Source organism: Dacryopinax primogenitus (assembly GCF_000292625.1).
Source record: "Dacryopinax primogenitus strain DJM-731 SS1 chromosome Unknown DACRYscaffold_8, whole genome shotgun sequence".
NCBI classification, from domain to species: Eukaryota; Fungi; Basidiomycota; class Dacrymycetes; order Dacrymycetales; family Dacrymycetaceae; genus Dacryopinax; species Dacryopinax primogenitus.
Window position 1 is genome coordinate 197,620 of NW_024467205.1, and position 18,847 is coordinate 216,466.

At 51.7% G+C, this 18,847-nt stretch overlaps 9 protein-coding genes across 9 annotated transcripts; 4 read left to right on the forward strand and 5 right to left on the reverse strand.

Annotated features, from left to right (window-relative positions):
* The first annotated feature begins 41 nt into the window (after window positions 1-41).
* DACRYDRAFT_21891 (uncharacterized protein) lies at window positions 42-738 on the forward strand. Its single transcript, XM_040772588.1, has 2 exons — window positions 42-346; window positions 397-738. The coding sequence occupies exons 1-2, from the start codon at window positions 268-270 to the stop codon at window positions 600-602; spliced, it is 285 nt and encodes a 94-aa protein (XP_040629015.1). The 5' UTR covers window positions 42-267; the 3' UTR covers window positions 603-738.
* A 1,537-nt stretch (window positions 739-2,275) lies between these two features.
* Window positions 2,276-3,246, reverse strand: DACRYDRAFT_21892 (uncharacterized protein). The gene is made up of 3 exons (XM_040772589.1): window positions 3,133-3,246; window positions 2,920-3,059; window positions 2,276-2,856 (listed from the first exon to the last, which is right to left on the reverse strand). The coding sequence occupies exons 1-3, from the start codon at window positions 3,239-3,241 to the stop codon at window positions 2,650-2,652; spliced, it is 456 nt and encodes a 151-aa protein (XP_040629016.1). The 5' UTR covers window positions 3,242-3,246; the 3' UTR covers window positions 2,276-2,649.
* A 1,217-nt stretch (window positions 3,247-4,463) lies between these two features.
* On the forward strand, window positions 4,464-6,490 carry DACRYDRAFT_15519 (uncharacterized protein; the record flags this gene model as incomplete). Its single annotated transcript, XM_040771115.1, has 5 exons — window positions 4,464-4,507; window positions 4,570-4,653; window positions 4,703-5,334; window positions 5,442-6,016; window positions 6,062-6,490. 5 exons carry the CDS (start codon window positions 4,464-4,466, stop codon window positions 6,488-6,490), a joined length of 1,764 nt encoding a protein of 587 aa, XP_040629017.1.
* Window positions 6,491-7,647: 1,157 nt separating this feature from the next.
* DACRYDRAFT_94579 (uncharacterized protein) lies at window positions 7,648-9,576 on the reverse strand. The gene is made up of 4 exons (XM_040777231.1): window positions 9,186-9,576; window positions 9,018-9,132; window positions 8,851-8,970; window positions 7,648-8,803 (listed from the first exon to the last, which is right to left on the reverse strand). The coding sequence occupies exons 3-4, from the start codon at window positions 8,916-8,918 to the stop codon at window positions 8,389-8,391; spliced, it is 483 nt and encodes a 160-aa protein (XP_040629018.1). The 5' UTR covers window positions 8,919-8,970; window positions 9,018-9,132; window positions 9,186-9,576; the 3' UTR covers window positions 7,648-8,388.
* A 414-nt stretch (window positions 9,577-9,990) lies between these two features.
* Window positions 9,991-10,290, reverse strand: DACRYDRAFT_51512 (uncharacterized protein; the record flags this gene model as incomplete). Its single annotated transcript, XM_040775042.1, has 2 exons — window positions 9,991-10,139; window positions 10,191-10,290. Coding segments are annotated over 2 exons (249 nt in total), but the record flags the coding sequence as incomplete, so codon positions are not given.
* Window positions 10,291-10,325: 35 nt separating this feature from the next.
* Window positions 10,326-11,021, reverse strand: DACRYDRAFT_66169 (uncharacterized protein; the record flags this gene model as incomplete). Its single annotated transcript, XM_040775807.1, has 2 exons — window positions 10,904-11,021; window positions 10,326-10,848 (listed from the first exon to the last, which is right to left on the reverse strand). Coding segments are annotated over exons 1-2 (612 nt in total), but the record flags the coding sequence as incomplete, so codon positions are not given.
* A 1,127-nt stretch (window positions 11,022-12,148) lies between these two features.
* Window positions 12,149-12,655, reverse strand: DACRYDRAFT_107065 (uncharacterized protein; the record flags this gene model as incomplete). Its single annotated transcript, XM_040768394.1, has 1 exon — window positions 12,149-12,655. The coding sequence occupies one exon, from the start codon at window positions 12,653-12,655 to the stop codon at window positions 12,149-12,151; it is 507 nt and encodes a 168-aa protein (XP_040629021.1).
* Window positions 12,656-13,165: 510 nt separating this feature from the next.
* On the forward strand, window positions 13,166-16,195 carry DACRYDRAFT_99876 (uncharacterized protein; the record flags this gene model as incomplete). Its single annotated transcript, XM_040777635.1, has 6 exons — window positions 13,166-13,570; window positions 13,617-14,036; window positions 14,092-14,427; window positions 14,550-15,668; window positions 15,719-16,004; window positions 16,064-16,195. 5 exons carry the CDS (start codon window positions 13,166-13,168, stop codon window positions 15,899-15,901), a joined length of 2,463 nt encoding a protein of 820 aa, XP_040629022.1. The 3' UTR covers window positions 15,902-16,004; window positions 16,064-16,195.
* Window positions 16,196-16,782: 587 nt separating this feature from the next.
* DACRYDRAFT_107067 (uncharacterized protein) lies at window positions 16,783-17,932 on the forward strand (the record flags this gene model as incomplete). The annotated part of the gene is made up of 6 exons (XM_040768395.1): window positions 16,783-16,805; window positions 16,862-17,144; window positions 17,200-17,363; window positions 17,411-17,525; window positions 17,584-17,682; window positions 17,738-17,932. The coding sequence occupies 6 exons, from the start codon at window positions 16,783-16,785 to the stop codon at window positions 17,930-17,932; spliced, it is 879 nt and encodes a 292-aa protein (XP_040629023.1).
* Between the last annotated feature and the right edge of the window lie 915 nt (window positions 17,933-18,847).

The following is an 18,847-nucleotide window of genomic DNA, read 5'->3' on the forward strand; positions in this document are numbered from 1 at the left end:
CGTGCTGGCGTCTCTGAGATAGTGAGCTGTTTGCTGGGCCACTGGATCGGTCGAGAGGATACCCGATGGACCAGAGGTTGGTGTTGGTGTCGATGCAGCAAGCTTTACCAGGCTCGAGTACCGAGGAGGTTGCTCCCATTGATCCATGCAGGCTCACAATGAGCTACGTCGCACCATACGCTGGCAAAGTAGCGCGGGTGTATGTGGACGATAGTCGGATTTGAGTTTTGGCTCCACCAGACTAGTTCAAGGCGGCTAAAGCTGTTGATGAACCAGATATGCGCTGCTTCGCGAAGTGACCGAAACGATCCGAGCGTGGCCGTCGGGCTACGGCAGATCGATGAGCCTGAGTTGCGCGTGAGTATCTAGGGCATGCTGCAAGACGAACTGGCACACCTCTCAGCCGTCGTTTTATGCTCGTCGCGAGGCAGCTTTGGTGGACATATGTAACTGGATCTGGAGCATTTGAGAGCACGTTTAGGAAGCAGAACGCGTGGCAAGCGCACCGTTACTCCCGATCCGTGTTGCCAGGTTCAGCTCCTCCCCCTCCTAGCCCTTGTACACACGCCCTCATTATCGGTCTACTGATCGTGGCTGAGTGAATTCCCGCAGCATCCCGGTGAGCTTTGCAGGCCACCCATCCTGACGTGCTGGCCGGTCGTCAATAGCAAGACATTGAATACTTTGCTCGATGCGGCGTGCACGCCAGAGAGTTACTGAGGCGAGGATTTGGAAGACTGATCAATCGCCGGGAGCACGAACGACGCACCCGATGACATGAATGCACCAGGTGCGAAAGACGAGGTCGGAGGCGGGTCGTACTTCATATGGAGAAGTCGAAGTGATGGTGCGCGATGCATGAGGCGATTGGACGTGAACGAGGCACAGGCGAGGACCCTGAAACCTCTGACCCACCGACGCGAAACCGTGATGCTGATAGCATTTGCAAGCCTATCTGGGCCAATATAGCGATATAATTCACATGGTCAGAATTACAGTTCGCGATTCCTTCAGGCCCCTAACATTGCTCCTATCCTGTGCGATGATACTATGGTTCTACTGCCTTCTCGCTGCCTACTGACCCCGTGACTTCTTCTTGCGCGGTTCCCCTGCGCCGGTAGACTGCGATCCGGAGCGAGTATGTACGCGGTTGCTAGATTCCTCGTACCGCTGAATATGGGTACGTTGAATGCTGGGCAGCCATTGCCGGTACGTGGCGATGATGTCCTCCAGGCCGCGGGAGAATATTACCGTGTCCCAATCCATCTGCCAACCTTGATGCATCTTCAGAATGAGCACACGCACTCCTTCGGCCAAACCCCACACAGGCAGCAGTTTGTCGGGGAACACTCATCCATCCTCGAGTTCTAGGAGCTGGTTTGCATTGTATCCCTTACCCTGCAAGTCGACCTGGCCAGAGGAGAGCCATTGGTGGCGACGTCCAGCGAGACCCATAATACCGCCGTCCAAGCCGAAAAGATAGTCCTTCACCGCCTGACGTACACGCGTCATGTCTGGTTCGTCCACTACCACAAAGAATACCGCAATCCAGATGAGAGGCCAGAGGAAAAATCCTTTCTAATCGTGACCGACGTGCGGAATGAAGTCTATTTGACTGGAGGAATTGGGCTGAACCTGGATGCGGTAGAGTGCGCCTTTCTCAGCAGGAGGTGGTCGTATGTTGGGAGTTGTCGTCTGGGGTGAGAACCCCCATCGCCTCTGTAACACTTCAGAGCTCATGTAGTACACGGTGCCCTGTTGAGGACCGCATGCGGTCAGCAGGTCAAGAATAAGACAGGAAGTGGCATGCGCACAGTAAGAGCCTCTACCTCGCCCGTGGGCAGGGCTGCCCCGTCGACGCCTATAGGGCGACGGGTGAGGAAACGCAACATATACTCAGGACCCCCAACCCGCACAACCGGTCCAAGCGCATCGGCTTGCTCAATTAAACTGTTGATCTCCTTGGCTGCCATGCCCTCCTTCTCTGCCAGTCCCACCGTTCGCCATAGCTCACTGAGCTCCGCCGGCTCATATATCTGATTAGGGCTGGGGTCCCTGTGAGCGATCTCGACCTGTACCAGCACCTTGCAAGCTATACGTGAGGTCAGCACGTGGTAAGAGCGGGCTGAGGGGAATGCCCTGACACTCACCGCCGCGCAACCTTGACCATTCTGCGCGGGTCTCCAAGCTGCCAAAGGAGTGTACCCACTTCACCGTACAAAACGTGACGATGCTGGCGCTGATACCGCACTTTGCTGGCGGAGGAAGTCGTGGGAGGATGTGGAATTCGTGTAGTACGGAGATCTTGGCCAGACAGGCTACGGGATTGGCTTCCCGAGGATGCAGGCAGGAGCTCGCCGAACATGCCGGTCGAGGGCAGCGAGTAGGTTTCCTTAGCATGGCCTTGCTTGTTATCGACATCCCCGGGCGTTTCATGAGGTCGACCATCCACTTCGACAACCCATTCAGCCTCAACAGGCATGAAGTGAGCGAGAGCAGTCTGCTTTGCGTCTTCCCAACCTAGGGCGGGATTCGCTTTAGCATACGCCTCAGTGACTCCATCGAATCGCGGCCTCGGAGGCACGCGTTTTCGGCGTCCAGTAGTCTTTCAGCGCCTTCTGGGGTGCGTTCGGAGGATCGCCTTGGCACCTAACCGCAAATACGGGCGGCACGGCTGCATATATTGTGAGCTGGGTGCTGGAAGAGGGTGCGGACGATAAAGTATGTCTCCTTATTGATTGATATGGTCGCGATGCGCTCCTTGTCCTGAGTCAGTGCGGCCGTGTCGTCAATGCCAAGCTGTGCCGTGCTGGCATATGCGAGCCGAGCCGTGTGCTCGATGAACAACAGGGCCTCCTGGCCACAAGCGTGCGTGTAAGAGGGCAGTCCGGGGCTACGCGTGGGTCGCTGTATACGCACCGTATGAAAATCAATTGGCTCAGTTGTTACCAATCCCTCCCGTGACATCTTCCAGAAGCGTGTTTGGCGTCTTGCGATCGTCGTCCCAAACACCAACGACCGGTTCATGTACGAGTCAAGGACGTGATGCATACCGAACACTAGTTGCAGCACAGCCGAGCATTCGGAGATCAGGGATACGTTGGCGTCAATCCAAGAAACGCAGTAAAGTACTCACCTCGCGTCCCTTCTCCGCCGACTTTTTGAATTCGGAGATATCGATGATGTCGACCCAGTGATGGCCGGGACTGGCCAGTCTAGAGACGACACCGAAGCCGGTCATCCTTTCGCCTATACTGTCATCCACGTAAGGCTCTTCTTCGTGTGTGGACACGGATGCAGCGCACCTCTCGTTGTCTACAACAAGTAGGTATGCGTCTGGTCGTACGAGTAATCACTTCGCTCGAGTACCGGTACTTCGCGGCGCGTGACGAGGCAGATGGTGATACTCTGCCGTTCTCTTCAAGCTCGGATCCAGTTCTTCACATGTCTCCAGGATGGTCTCCACCAACTTGGCCAGAGGGGCGTAGATTAGATCCTCGTGTCCCTCCGCGGTGCTCGGATCAGCTGCCAGACCGGTCCATAGCTTCGTCTCGTCATCGTAGTCGTGCTTTCGGATGAGCGCAAGAAGGACCTCCTGGAAGAAGTCCGCACGAAAGGGGGCGTTGGGCATCGCGCTGCGCACGAAGTGCTCCGTTCGCAGCGCCGGAACACGTGGCCCAATCTCCTCAAGCACCCACTTTCGCTTTTCCTCGAGCTTTGCGGTGAACCATAGTGGCGAGGTCGAGGCTACCGCCTGGATGGGCGTGGCTCCGAGAGACGAGTCGAGTGCAGTGGCGTGTGGGGGGGGTGTTGTGGGATCATCCATGGCGGGCGATGGATTCTTGTGTCATGGACGTTCGGTTGGTCGATGGCCTTGGCAGGGACGAGAATGCCTGAAAGATGACAGACTGAGGGCGCGAGTTGGACCGGTATGTCATCCGCAGTAGCTCGTACACGGCCACGGAAGGCGTGCCGTGCGCTGTGCAATGGGATTAGACTGAGTCGGCTGCTTGAACAGGAAGGGGGGGGGGGATGATGGACCTGCTTACCAAGCGCGATGTTGACAGACGCGTACTGCACAGTGGACGTGTTGATCTGGGTTTGGCGGCGCGTGGTTTCAGCGCGCATGCTGCTGTTGCCGACACGATGTAATCCTGCGCGAAACGTTTAAGTACGGCCCCTCACCGACGTCGTCGTCTGACCAAACTGTACCGGCTGGCTGAATGGTGGTCGATATGGGCATCGTGCAGGCTTAGGTCGACACTGACGTTCAGGCGGGCAGGGAAGCGGGTTGGCCGAGTTGGGGATAAGGGTGTGCACGCGTCTTGTCTTGGCCGTTTGCGTGTTCTTTTTGTTTCTAGCGCGCCACAAGTAGTTCGAAAGGCATGTGAGGTCTGGGGCGGGCAGGTGCAGTGGATTCTCATGCTTCACCCAAGTGGTCTGTCGAACCAATCCCCTCCTCCATGCCGGACGAACTCATCAATCTCGCTCGCCAGCTGCTCCAAACGTGCGTTCTCACTTCCCTTCTTCCCCTTCACTTACTGGACTATGTTTATTCTACCCCTCTAGTGATGGCATGGTTGTTCAACCCGCCTTCCGATCCTACGTTCAAGGGTTGGTTGGAATGCTCAGAACTGACACCATACCACCTGAGTCAGTTTACGCCCTCAAATCCATTGGAAATCTATTAGTCTATTACCAGGACCATATACCGGTTTGTTCTGCGGAATTGCTATCGCAAACTGGGCGAAAGACTCAGAACCGTGAATCGACCTTTCAAGCCGTCCATCGTGCACCTTCTTCGAGACTGGTGGTTGAAACAGTCGGCAAGCATCGCTGACAATGATGCCCTGGTCCCCTCCTATCCGGTCCGGCTATCGGGCTCTATTCTTACTTGTGTTTCGTATCTCTTGACGAACGAGGTCAAGCTGGATGGACGTCCAGTTAACTGGGCCACGTTGTTGGAAGACGCCTCTCTCGCTCCTCATGCGTCTTCTGCTGCCCGTGGTACTTTCAGCAAGAACAATGCACACGTATGGGCGGCATTCCTCTCCTATCACCTAGCGTGCATTACAGCTGCACTGAATGCCCTCGAAAGCCATGACAATAAGCTGGCTGGTGGAGTCCAACGAAGTCGGAAGATGAAGGTGTTCACCACCTCCACGACTCACGCACTTCCTCCACAACAACTCGATAACCTCTCCGTCAGCCTTGAAGTCCTTTCCCATTTCTTTTATGGTGATGTATCTTCTATGGCCTCTTTCCCTATGTCTCTTCCTACTGTCATCCAGACATTGTTCAGTGACGTGGATTTTGGTCTGGCAGATTTCCTAGGTAAGCTGATCCCAAGTAGAAGCCCTCGTTCCTCAAGTTTTCTTCAGAGAAAGCAATCACTCCAAACTTTAGGCCCCATATGAAAAGCACCACATCCGAGTCGCTAGTTTTGGAGACCCCATCGAGCGCCGTCCTTCTGCCCAGTGACGATGATACATTTCTCGATGATGACAGACAGAATCAAGTCGAGGACACCATGTCTGTTCGTGCCGACGCCGAGGGTGATGAATCTACAGTTCAGTATGCTGGCACCGCCCTAAAATGGTCCTTGATCAATCTCTGTGGCTTCTTTCTGGCGACCCAAGATGTAGCTTGTTACTTCCGGTCCCCTACAAGCTCTCCTATGCACCCATGGAATCCGAACATCATCGTCATCACTGGTACTCAGACTCCCAGCCTAGTGCTCTCTCTTTCTGAGCTCAGCGCGATACGGGAATGGCTCAACTCTTTGCCCTTTCAAGACAGAACATTCAACAAACTCAAGCACGACCGCTTCTTCCAGAATGCCCCAACAACTGGCATCCATTACCACTTCCACTGCGAGTCTATCCTCATGGCCCTTATGCACCAAGCTAAAGATCCGGCCGAGATCTGTTCAGGCACTACTTGTGACCATGAGGATGCCAGGTGTCACCTTTTTCGCGAGGCACAGGGCGTTCTTGGTTTGTGGGGTTCTTTGAGCGTGAGTCCTTGCCCAAACTGAGAACACAAAACTCAACTCATCCAGCGAGCCATCCCCATTGCTGTTTGCCCCAAAAAGGCCTGTGCACACTGCGCATTCACTGCCTTATATGGACACCAACATTATGTCAACACAGATGGCAGCCACGGCATTGGCTTTCGAACAAAGCTCTTTGGCTTGCATCAAGACGCCGAGCGTCGATTTGCCACCCTCTTGCTTCATTCTCTTCTCTACCCTGATGACGTCCCTAAAACAAATGAAAGCTCCCCAAACAAGTCCCTTGCTGGGGCCACCCCTCCAACAGCGTCGGAAAAGCTCATGAATATGTACGGTGCAGCCAAGTCTTTGGCACGTCTTTCCCAAAACCAGGAAACCGATGATGAGGATATGGACACTCCCACTTGGCCAGTCCCGGTGCGGAGGCGCCTGTTTGCTGACCAGATTAAAGACAGTGTCACGTCCGATCATACCTGAGAACCTTCTTTTTTCATCCCCCTGGCCTCTGGCAGCTCTTCATTCTAATCCGCACGTCGGAGTTGTACGTAGTCCAATCTGTTATCGTCGTGGTGGGAGGAGGGAAAGACCGGTATGGATTAGGGTGCGCACGGCGCGGACTATGTACAGGACGGAACGCGAAAATTCTACGTTGCCGGATTACCACTTTGCCACAGATCTCCGACACAACTCTCAACCTGGCAATATCGGGACACACTGAGTAAAAAAAACACCCACATCTTTTCACTAGACAACAACAAAACTCGCTCATGAAATGTGCTGCAGTATCATGGGATGCATGCCCGTCCTCCGCTTGGACTGTATTATGGGATCCACCCACATCTCTTCGCTGGACAAAACTCGCTCATGAGATGCACTCGAGTATCATGGGATGCATGCCTGTATTCCGCTTGGATCTTATCATGGCATGCACCTACCCCTCACGTCCATGACAAGATTCTGTTATGGTTTCTATTCGTGGCCTTTTTGGGAGCATTCTATCACATCCCCCTCCTTCCATAGCAACGACATCTCCAGCCTTTCTCATCGAATGTGGGGAGAAAAGCAGCATGTATTGACACCACTCCAATTGATGTAGTATTTTACATGAACATGGTAACCCGTACAACAGCCTGCTGGAGCCTGGAGCCCTGTATTTCCTTCCCTCCGTCCTTCCTAGCCAGTGCAGTTAGAATACCACCATCAGACTCACTTGGGGAAAGACTGCAATATTGAGACACACGTCCTCTGCAACATCTGGGCCACCTCCTTTCCTTCGTTGTCCGTAAGACCGAATGGATAACACGCATATATATCCCCGAGGCCTTCACAGGTTCGTGGTCGCTTCTCACGAGGTGTACGGATCCAACAGCACACTGCGCAAGAAACCGTACTTGCTGGTGTACGATAGCTGTGCTGTTTGGGTATAGATATGAGTATATATGAGCAAATAAAAGGCAAGGGCAGCATGGCCTTAAAACTCACCTGAATAGCTCGTAGCGTTGCACCTTCCCCTTGGAGCAGGCGAAATAGGTTACACCTCCCGTCCTCGTGCACACATGCCCCCTCGCACAGATTGGAACTGTTGTTGAATTTCTGAATAGCCGAAATTACAGAGTCTGGATGGATCTTGGCCTCGGTGCGATCGGAATTACGGCCAAGCAAAATACTGAGGACCTCCGACCGATGATCTTCTCCTAAACCCGCCTCTTTCAACAGGCGCTTCGTCAATTTCCCAGCTACATCTTCTGGTATCGAATTCAGTGGGGATCGGCAGTGACCTTCAATAACAATGAGCTCCATGGGCGATTCCGAGACTTTCGGATCCGACCGGCGATAAACAGCTGCCAACCGCTGTCCGAATTCGTGCCACAGGCAGATATCGCGAAGGAAATCGTTCAATAAAGTATGATCTTTATCCCGCAACATGTGTGCTTTAGCTAAACCTGCCAGAAGATGAAAATTGCAATGACGTGTACCCTGATACCCATCATTGTTAACTGCAAAATAGTCAGTTTCAGCAAATTAAAATGTTGCAGGACACTCATGAATGAATGACTCCAGGTACCGTCCTAGTCCGATTTTGTCATCATTCAGGAGTCTTTCGATTATGTTGAAGCATTGGACAGTAGGGGGCATCGTACCTTTGCGGGGGTATATACACCCCCACAAAATCTCCAGATGCACCGACAACGATCCAATACGATCCGAAATCGACTCTTCGATATCCTGGCAGAGGCACCTCTCGCAAGTTCCACGCCGAGGAACACCGTTCTTTGTGTTTCCCGTGATGCACTTCCCGCAGCTCATCCCCATCATTCGCGTCTCATCCTCTCGAATGCCAATCAACTCATTTGAGACCGCTTGCAGCAACATTCCTAGCATGGAAGCCCATCCACGATAGTTGCTGGGAGAGTACACTCCAACGAAGCTTGGTTTTTCTTCTGCGGTTTCCCCTGCTTCTGTTTCGTCATCGCAGACTTCGGTGTCCTCCTTGACTCCTTGGAGCCCACAATGTCTTCAAGGGTTTCGTATTTCAACACTAATCCGTTCCACTTCGTATATTCTTCTTCATTACCGTTTAGACAGGCCTGCTCGTATTGGAAGTTGATATATACTTCGGTGGATGAAGAAAGGGTGAACGCCACAGCTGGACGATCTCCCAATGTCGCAAGATTTGGTTCCCATTTCTGCAGAATGTCACTGACTGATTCCGAGAAACACCCCTGTAGCTTTCTCGCTTTGCCTTCCAGCCCAGCAATGTTATAGATGACCATACGGTTTGCCATTCGCCTTTTTCCATGAGCCACCGTACTAAACCACCATACGAAAGGTCTCACCAGCCCCAATCATCCCATGCTCTCTTCACATCTGTCTGTGGTCGTATGCGGGGACCGATTTGTAGCATCTCCAGGATGTCCGCGGTAGGTCTGTAGCGATTGTCATTTCCCTCCCCTCCACTGCACAACATCAGCATCTATCCGACCATTTATCTCGAGAGGCTGACCTTGCTTGCGTTTCATCTCCCAAGCCCACATGCCCGCCCCGGCTAGGCCTGACGTGGACCACCTTCCAGTTCACTCACGGCTCGACGGGGTTTGTTGATACCTTGTGATCCGTGCCTTCTCCCACGGTCAACAACGGTCCAAAAAGTAACCACTTGGGAATCACTCACTTGGATTTATCCACTTGGCACGGTTTAAGGCAGTCAAACTCGCCGTATTGCGGCAGAAAATCATGTCCACCGCGAACACGGTTGATCTTTCGTTCACTTCCATACGTGCAGTAGTTCCGACTATAACGTCATCTCTTCCATCGTCTTCACAGGCTTGATACAGACGAGCACAAGGATACAGAAGTTGCAAGTAGTCTTTCGTCGTGCTCGACGCCTTCGGCTCTGCCTCAAATGACAAGATATTCGGGCCTTGACGCGGCTTCCTCACAGCTTGTTGAGCATGGGCCAGTATTGATGACGCCAACACGATCGACTGCGTCGTGCTCAACCCGCCGGATGAGGAGCTGCTTGCCCCAGAAGACAACATGTTCTCCAGGATCACAAGGTTGCGACCTGGCAAAGTGACAGATTGAGGTAGAGTTGGGTCCCATCGAGCCTCCTGTCTTGCAGACCGGTTGTTGATCAGCCGCGTCACGAGAGCGGATGTATTCGAACGTGTTCCTTGAATGGAGCAAACAAACACAGCCACTTCCAGTGATTCGTTATTCGAAGGCCTGGGAAGCGAGCTGCGAGCCGGGAGATGTTGGAAGCTACGGGCACTGCCATATCGCCCTGATCTCCTAACATATATAGAGCACAAAAGTTTATCGAAGGGCAAGGAAATATGAGTATTACGAAGGAGCCGTATCCTTGAAAATTATTCCCAGTACAAAAAGGAAGCCCAAGTCTGTTCCATACAGGCCCCTTCACGGTGTGTTGCAATTTAACACTCCGCCATTCTGCTCCACCACTGAATGCCACCACTTCAATACCTCCTTGTCGGCAATAATCTTGAGAAGTTGTTCAGCCAGGCACTTTGACAATCATCGAGCAAGATCACCTTGCTTCGTCCGAATGGGACTATTTCCAACCCCGACAGACAAGTTGCTCGTGATAATGCTGTATACGCATGCCCTGGAAACCGTCATTGTCAACTGAGGATATTCTCACATTCTTCTCTTCTACCTGCTTCCCATGCTTGAGTGACATTCACACGAACCCTTGGAAATCGTTGTCCTTGAGCTTCCTGTGCATTTAGTGCATAGGCAGCATTAATGGGCAACTGTCCATCCGTAGTTAAATGTGGAAATCACAAATTCTCCAGCACTGGCTCACCTGGCGACGGTATCCTCCGAACGATCTGGTCTGGCCTTCCCCCCACGTTCGCATGACCTCCCAGTCCTGGGGACACACCAGCACCGTGATCGCCCTGAGATGGGCGATCTCTTTAAATCTCACAATTGGATACCTCGTCGAGGAGTCAATCAAATCTTTGAAAACAGTTGCCTTTGTCGGATACAGCTCCATGTCCGTGAACAAGGAAATGTCTTCTCCTCTTGATTCCCAATCAGTGTGTGTGACAAAGCCTAGAACAGTGCCGAAGCGCCCTTTCACAAGCTCTACGTGCTCTGGCATGTTTCTCAGGAGGATGACGGGAGCATTCACTTTGAGCGTTAATGTGACTGGTGCTCGTTCCTTGTCGAACATTCGATCGATAGCTTGTCTTCCTTTTCTTGTTTCTCGCCGCTCCTTTGTGTCTATAGCTGCATAGGTCACGGGCATCCCAGGCAAGTCAGAGATACAGTTTTGATTTGTCCAGTTTACATTGCTTCGATGGCAATGTCTGGTAATAAGTTTCCCATCAGTACATCACATTTATATTAGCTTGAGCAGCCCACATTTCCACCGGTCGCATTCCATTTGGATAAATAACACGTCTCTCTAGGCGACACATCAGGTTGCTTGATTTCTCGTTGAGGGTCCCCATCCGTATGTCATTCAGGAAGTCAAGAAGTTCTGGTGATCAAATCAGCATTTGGGCTGTACCCGAGGTATGGTACTATATATGCGCACCTGTCTCTGTTTGTCGATATATCTGTGTCAATGGTACCACGGCCGGGAAGCACGAATGCCATTTCCTGGCCGGGAAGGCGTAAGCCCCAGTTTGGCAGCCATCATCGTCGACCGGCGGTAACTGAAAAAAATCCCCACAGAACAACAGCTATGTCCGATATCAGGCACACCCACCCTAGGATTGAGCACCAGACTCACTTGAATTCCGCCGAATGGATGGCCATATCCGCGGAGACGACAAGCGAGGGTTTCCAGGTAATCGAATAACCCGGCATTCAGCATTGAAACTGGACGATATGTTCAGTATACCCCATCAGGTCATCAATATGCTCAAGGATACTGACTCTCATCTAGGATCAAGAGCCGGACAGAGTACCAGCGAGCGAGTGAGTTCTGGTCTCTCATAGTTCGCTTCACGACCGTGTCTATGCTGTCTTCTCCTCTCCCAATGACTGACCACTTGTGTATAGTTTCTCCTCCTATAAGTAGAGCAGCTAAGTTCGTCGTTGCTGTCACCGCGACTGGGCCGAGATGCTGGAGGGTTCCTTGACGGATGGCATGAATTATAAATCGAAGCACTGCAGACTTGCCACTTCCTGTGTGTCAAGCTAGTGTCAAAAAACTCTGACCGTCCAATTTAAACACCACATGTGTCGAAGACAGACCTGCTGGTCCGGTCAAAAAGACGTTATTTCCTCCCTCCAATTGGATGATAACACGTCTCTGTTCAGCATTGAGTTCAGTCACGTCTTGAGGACCGTCAGCCGGCGTTTGAGTCGGAGGCGGTCTAATATATGGTTCCATGGAAATCTGACTGCGAAACTCTTCTATATCGTCTTCTATGATCCTCCCCCGCAGCTCGGTTTGTGGTCGCAAGCTAGCATCTCGTTGGCACACTGTCACCGGAGCTACCGTGGGAGGGAAGGGCGGGAGAGGCGCCGTTGGGAGGACGGGGAGGAGAGGCACCGTAGGAGGGACGGGGAGGAGAGGCACCGTAGGAGGGACGGGCTGGGCAGGCACCATGGGTGGGACGGGCGGAAGAGACACCGTGGGAAGGATAGACCGGGGAGCTACCATCGGACTGTGCGAGGGACGGGGGAAAGAGGCACTGTGAGATGCACAGGCAGCACATTCACGGTCTGACGCGTAGGTTGGATCTTCCCGGTTGTCACTACGGCTCTCTGCTCCGAACGCGTAGATACCCCAACCCCGACATTTCCATCTTTCCTGCGGTCGACTCTAGGGACGGCGGCGGTGGCTTCTTCGGGCCCACCTTCTGCACCGAGTTCTTGCTCAGAACAGGAGACGGGTAGTAGTTCAGAAGAGAGCTCATCGTTATTGGAGCGAGCAGGCCTAGCAGAGGTAATGAACAGTTCCTTAGCGTCATTAAAGGATATCGGGCGGTCTGGCAGAGGGAAGGCCGTCACCGGCTTGACGTCTGACAACTGCAGCGGCATCCTTCCTGCACGATTCTGTTCAGCCAGTTTTCCTTCAAGCTTGGCTTGAGAAGAAATTGTACCGTAGACATTCGAGATAGATTCAGCATTGAGTTCAAAGAGAGAGTCGTCGATAAGCATGTCCGTTTGGTACTTCAACAGGCACCTAGTAGTATGGTCGATCGAATAAGGGCACAACTGCCTCCGGGTGGCGTCCACAATAATGATAATAGCACTATGCTTCGACTTATTACTACTACCTACCACGAGTCGACCATATTAATATCACCTCAGCGCATTGACCGCTGAATCCTTCATTGTATTTCCTCCCTTGCTATGAATAAAAAAGAACTTCCAGATCCTCGTGTACGTTTCTCTGTCGACCCAAAGATCCCTCGAAGCGCGGCTGGTGTTCGACAACTAGTTCGCGCCGTGTTGCCCGATTATGTCGCCAAGATCATCCCCCTGCTGTCCAAACTGGTTAAGACCAGATCGCCTGAACGGGACAGGTCTGCGGAGGAAAGCGTTGTAGCTGTTCAGCGGCATTGGAAGATTGTTGTCAGTCCATCGTCCGTATATGCAGCAACTGTTCCTTGGCCCTGATGCCCTTTGTAACAGCGCCCTTTCATCCGATTTTACTATTTTCTCGGCATGGCAGACAATCACCCACCCACTCTATCCGATTCAATTGACAAATGCTTCACTGAGTTCTTGCGCATACAAAGGACAACCGACTTTTGTCCCGAACTGGCCCTGGAACTGGATAAACTACCGCGTAAACATTGGACAACTCTCGGCTTGCCAGAGGGCGCCGGAGACACGATAGTGAAAGGACATCCTATTCTTCAGAACGACGGCAGTATATTTGTTTGGGCAGTGCTGGAGAAGAATATTCAACAAGCGGCTGTTTCGTGGACGGATGCCCTCCGCATATTGTATGCGCAGCTTGCGATAGCGAACTTGAGCCAACTAGGCGATATGCCCGATTTGTCTGTACAGCCCCTTCCACAGAAAGGGAAAGTGGTGAGAAAGATTTCCTCTATGACTTCTGCTTGGGTACGCTATCCTCGTCTCACACCTACCCGTCCTGACCGTTTTACAGCAATTGGTTATTGAAACCGGTAAATCCATGAGACTTGGCCCGTGGTCAGCTCCTCTTCAACTTCGTTTTGTTCAGGACGCTCAGTGGAGCAAGATGGCTTGTGCCCTCTTCGACATCCCATTCTATCATTCTATCCTCAATCAGCAGTGGACCCCTCCTGTCTTCCGGAATTACGCTCTTGGTTGGATCCCAGACATTCTGTTTTCTCTCCCTCCCCAGCATCAGCCCCGCATTGATCCTGTCCGCTGGTGGAAGGGAGATATCATTGGGGCTTCCGTACGAGCACAGTGCCAGGCGCTCCTGGACTCGACGTACGGTGCACTCATCCTGCAAAGAAAGTGGTACAGACCAACATGGTATTCGGACGCATCTTTGACGGACAGTGTTGAGCTGTATCTGTACTACGTCACTGATCCTGTGGTAAGTACTGCAATGGGTGTTCAATCTGGGAGAGACGTTGATACGAACTCATCAGACTTCCTACTTACTACATTGTCAAATGGCCGGCATAACTCCAAAATCCCCATTCACGGACGAAATTGTCGGCCTATTGAATGATCTAAACGAGCTGCTGGTCAAGCATCCGGGGTTGTTCATCCCAATTCCTCTGAACTTGTTACCGTTGGACGTTGTCCCCCTCTCGACAGCGTCACGATGTCCAATGGTAAACGGGCTTGGTAGACTGCCCCCCGGAGCTCAAGTAGCGCTTCAGCGGTGGAACGACCAACTCTGCAAGAGCGTCAAACCCCAAGACTTCGATTCCAATGCAAATTCTCGTCGCATGTGGATGTTGACTGTCTTCGGCCGAGTGGTAAGTTTAATTCGCAACTGTCAGTGTTAGCGCTTGCTGATCTTCACTGGGGTGCGTTCTATAGCGCATACAATGAAGCAGATTATGACGATATGGATATCAACACACATGCCAAAGCTCAGCATGACTTGCGCACCGCCTATCAATTACTCCAATCACTGCCAGGTGAGCGCCGAAACGACCGATACACCATTGACCCGAGTACGATTCCCGGCCGCATCCGCCAAAGCTGCTCCACCCAATATGGATATCAAGTCCAACAGCTCGAGGAAGACTTTCGCCTTCACATTCGTAAAATGCGTGCGACCGTTGTTGTGGCATGGGATAAATCCGCAAACGCCGAAACTATCCAACGACTCATTGCAGAGCAGGAGCGTGGACAACGCTCGATTGCAAGACTTGGTGCACAGTCTGCACCAATGACGATAAACGAGGCGAATACGGCGTCGAACGAACCTGCTCAGGTTTCCCATGATCTCCACTCCAACAACCATGCGGCCTCTATCGTTGATGAGGTTCCCTTGGTGCTAGCACTGCCGCCTCCTTCCTCGACGCAACGAGATCTAAGGCGTACCTCTCAGTCTAACCTCCAAGTTTCAACTGAAGAAAAAGAAACTAATGTCGCCCAGCAGGCGCCTTCAACAGTTTCAGATCCTCGCAACACGAAATCCCTTTGTACTGTAGATGGCGCAGATATCGACATAACACTGTCTGAGGATCGCCGTCTACCAACAGCAACGACGCTGCGTCCCTCCAAACCACGAGCTCAGCGAGATTCCGTCCGACCTCATAATCATCCTTTAGGTACAAGCAGCAAGTCATTAATGCCTGCCAGCGATCTCGAGGACAACACCCGTCCAGCAAAGCGCCCACGTCGAGAGCAAACACCTTCGTCACGCGCCCCTGCTCATTCCGAAGGAAGTCGGCACGGAGGGCAAGTCTCCTCAACAATTAACGCACCCAAAGGAAGACACCCAGGTCCTGCCCAAGCACATTGCATAGAGAGATATCGAGAGTTGATGAAGTGGTATCACCGCGTCCCAACGTACGAGATACCCATATCGATTAGTTTGAGAACAGTATTCCTCAAGCAGAAGGTGAAGAAACACGACGGAAGACCGACGCTAGCTGCCAGGCGACCATCCGACCCCGTTTTCTACCGCCATTCAGAGGTTACGGCTCAGCTGATCAGACAGCATGGTTGGATAGTGACGCGTTGGGAAGGAGAAGCGAGCGTAGTAGTGAGTAACGATGTCTGTGCGTCGCGTGCTACGTTGACATTTCTCCTTAGTTCTCCCATGGTATATATCGCTGTCAAGCATGTCAAGCCACCGCTGTTCAAGAACTCAAATTGGAAGACGAGGAGCCCAGTCCAGACACCAATTTGTTCGATCCAGCAGCTTGTGAAGCTCACCCTGCGCTGGTCGTTAAGCGTAATCCCATGCCGCAGCCCGGGACATCTGGTAGCGTATGACCTCGAATCAGCGAGATCTGTGTGACCGTTCCCGGCCAGTATTGCTATGGTTGCTCGACGAGAGGAAGACCTTGTATGTGGTGTAATGAAGGGCTGAAGAACAGTGCGTTCGGTCAACCGCAATTCAGGGAGAGATCTTGATGTTAACAATTTGTGCATCAGTTTCAGGGGAGGAGTACATGAAGCCTATGACAACGTGGGACGAGGGTAGATGTCCTTCGATGTCCCAGCTTTGGGACCGACTGAGCAAAATACAAGGTCGGACTCTTGGACGACCATTAACCAAGAACCAGGTTCAGCGGCTGAACAATAAGCGCCGCAAGGAGAACGGAGATGCTGAGAGATAAGGGATGTGGTATAGCGAGTACAGCCATGTCGGGCGAATGAAGAACATAGTGAGGTGAATTGGGGGTATCGATTAACCAGCAGTGCATCCTTGATTCTGCACACTCGATAAAGCTGCTTGCCTTTGTCGATGATACCAGTTCACAGTTTGGAGGTACGACTGTCTTGTATCGTCATAGGGAATACTTTACTTTACACAATGGAGATACGCGTTGTTCATTGTGTAACCGTCGAGCAGAGAGTTAGTGTGATGATCTATTGAAGGCTATCGAGGGGATAGACGAGGAGGATAGGGAGGGATGTAGCGGATATAGAGGGATACGGAGGGATACGGAGGGATAGCAATAGTTCAGCGGAGGATATACAGGGATGTGCAGGGATGTGCAGGGATGTGCAGGGATATGTGTAACGGTGACGCCCAATCAATCAGCAGGAAGGGTAAAGCAAACACCGTTCAGATATCCAGCTGCAAGCAAGCAAACACAATGCATTTCTTTCTTCGAGCTCCGCCCATCTTGCATTAGATTGAACTGAAAATGATGAATGAAGAGGATGATCAGTATGTGCTTCTCATAAGTGCAACAATGTACAGTATACTGATTGCAGATTCAACAGGCAGAAGAGCCTGTCGAATGAGGTTTGGCGTATGGGAGCAGACTATCGCCGCAGTTGTGAGATGTTCGGACATCTGTCCGCTTTGTTGATCTACCGATACGCCGCTAAGGCACAGAAATCAGCCATTCAACTGTTAGAACTCAGCAATGCCGACGCCGAGCTGGTGCCTGTCCTCCATTCCGTCGCATTCGAGATTGCATGGACTCCCTTGAAGCAGCTGGACGACCTCATTGATACGCTCGTCGACGGGGGGAATAACGCATACTGTGCGATCCATCGAGAGGTAAGTTAGCGTCTCGCTTGGCTCGTGCTGGCATGTTTACATTTCGAAATCTCAGGTGATGAGGGGCTTTGACAAGACGCTGGACGACGACTACGCTTATATTTCTTTCTTGCTCCCTTCCATACACGTATGCATCAAGATCCCCTGCTCTTGTGGCGAAGGGATGCTCTATGGCCCGGAATGTCTTCTGCCAATGATTGGAGATGCGCAGGATGACCGGTGTGTCCCAGATTCCCCTCTTTCAGGATGGATTTGACAAAAGGTAGCGTTGTGTCGGAAGAGCCTACCGGTTCTATTCGACCTCGTTTCCTATATTCAAGATGTCATCCTCGACCCGAATTGCCATTTTCTGGGATGTTGCTGCATCCTCTTATCATATCTGTAGGCATCTTACTGCCTGAATTTGTCCATGTCTCACCGTCACCATGTTACATTGCAGTTGTATGCGCTTATCTTCGATCCAAAGGACGCAATCGAGGTCTTCTCAAATATAGACATTGAGACATTGTTCACTCAGTTGGCTTATATTGCGACACTGGTAAGTTACAGTAGACGCCGAGTTATACTCCTTGCTAATATCAATATTTATGTAGCTGGTGGCCGCCGTGAAGGGCGAGCGCCCCGCTGGGGAGAGAGGTGAAACATCTTCTTTTCCGTACAGCCAATTTTATCTCTCTCTCTCCCTCGAGTACCACACTGGCTCCCTTGAAGAATGCGCTCAGTTTATAACTTACTTCGGAGTGGAAGTGGGCGTTAGGATGAGGCTTATGCAGGAAGTGGATCCTTGATATTGATTAGTCCGTGTCGTCCTTGGTTGTCAAAGCGATTACAATTTCGTACCTAAATATAGCGAGCCGTACAGCATGAGAAGCGATGATGGAATGAAAGGGAACAGTCTGTCAAAGGTATGAAAGAGATGTTCGTCAATGGGCGGAAACAATATTCTTGTTGAGTCTAGAGGACGCCACCTGAACTTGGACACATCTGGAGGGAATTCCTCCGGTGCCCCCTCCCCGGAGATATTGCTCCCACAATGCCCCTCCGGAAGCAAATGCACAGAATGCCCTCTCCTTCACGTGCTCACACCATGCGCACCCTTTTCACCTGGGGGGCAGGAATAGTCTGATGCTACAGGGGTCCTGGTTTTTGTTTCTGCACAGTTAATAGAAAGTAAGCTACAATGTATTAATATTATGGAGAAAATGAAAACAGAACATAATTTGATAATCTCTGCTAGTTTCTCTCAACTTCTCTAACCCCTTTTTGCTGTCTTCAAGATATGTTTGGCCCCTTCAGGAAGACAGGACCCCAAGCTTACCCTTCTTGCTCTCTTGACATGCAAGAAAGGTTGCACACTCTGTGAGCATGTGAAGGAGAGGGCATTCTGTGCATTTGCCTCCAGAGGGGCATTGTGGGAGCAATATCTCTGGGGAGGGGGCACCAGAGGAATTCCCTCACACATCTGTCTGCTACTTGCTCACCTCATTAAAGAGATCCATTATCAACTTCACAGATGCTCATCCACAAAGAGATTCAGTACAGGTTGTGCTTGGCTGGACCAGTTGAGGATGCCGCTGTTAGGGCAACACAGGCTGACTAAGTCTGCTCACCTAAGAGTGCCAAGAGTCTAAGCAGGCAACAAGGAAGTGGAGTAGACCTGATGACTAAGACCTATCTACAGTATAGGTACCTGTGGATGATCC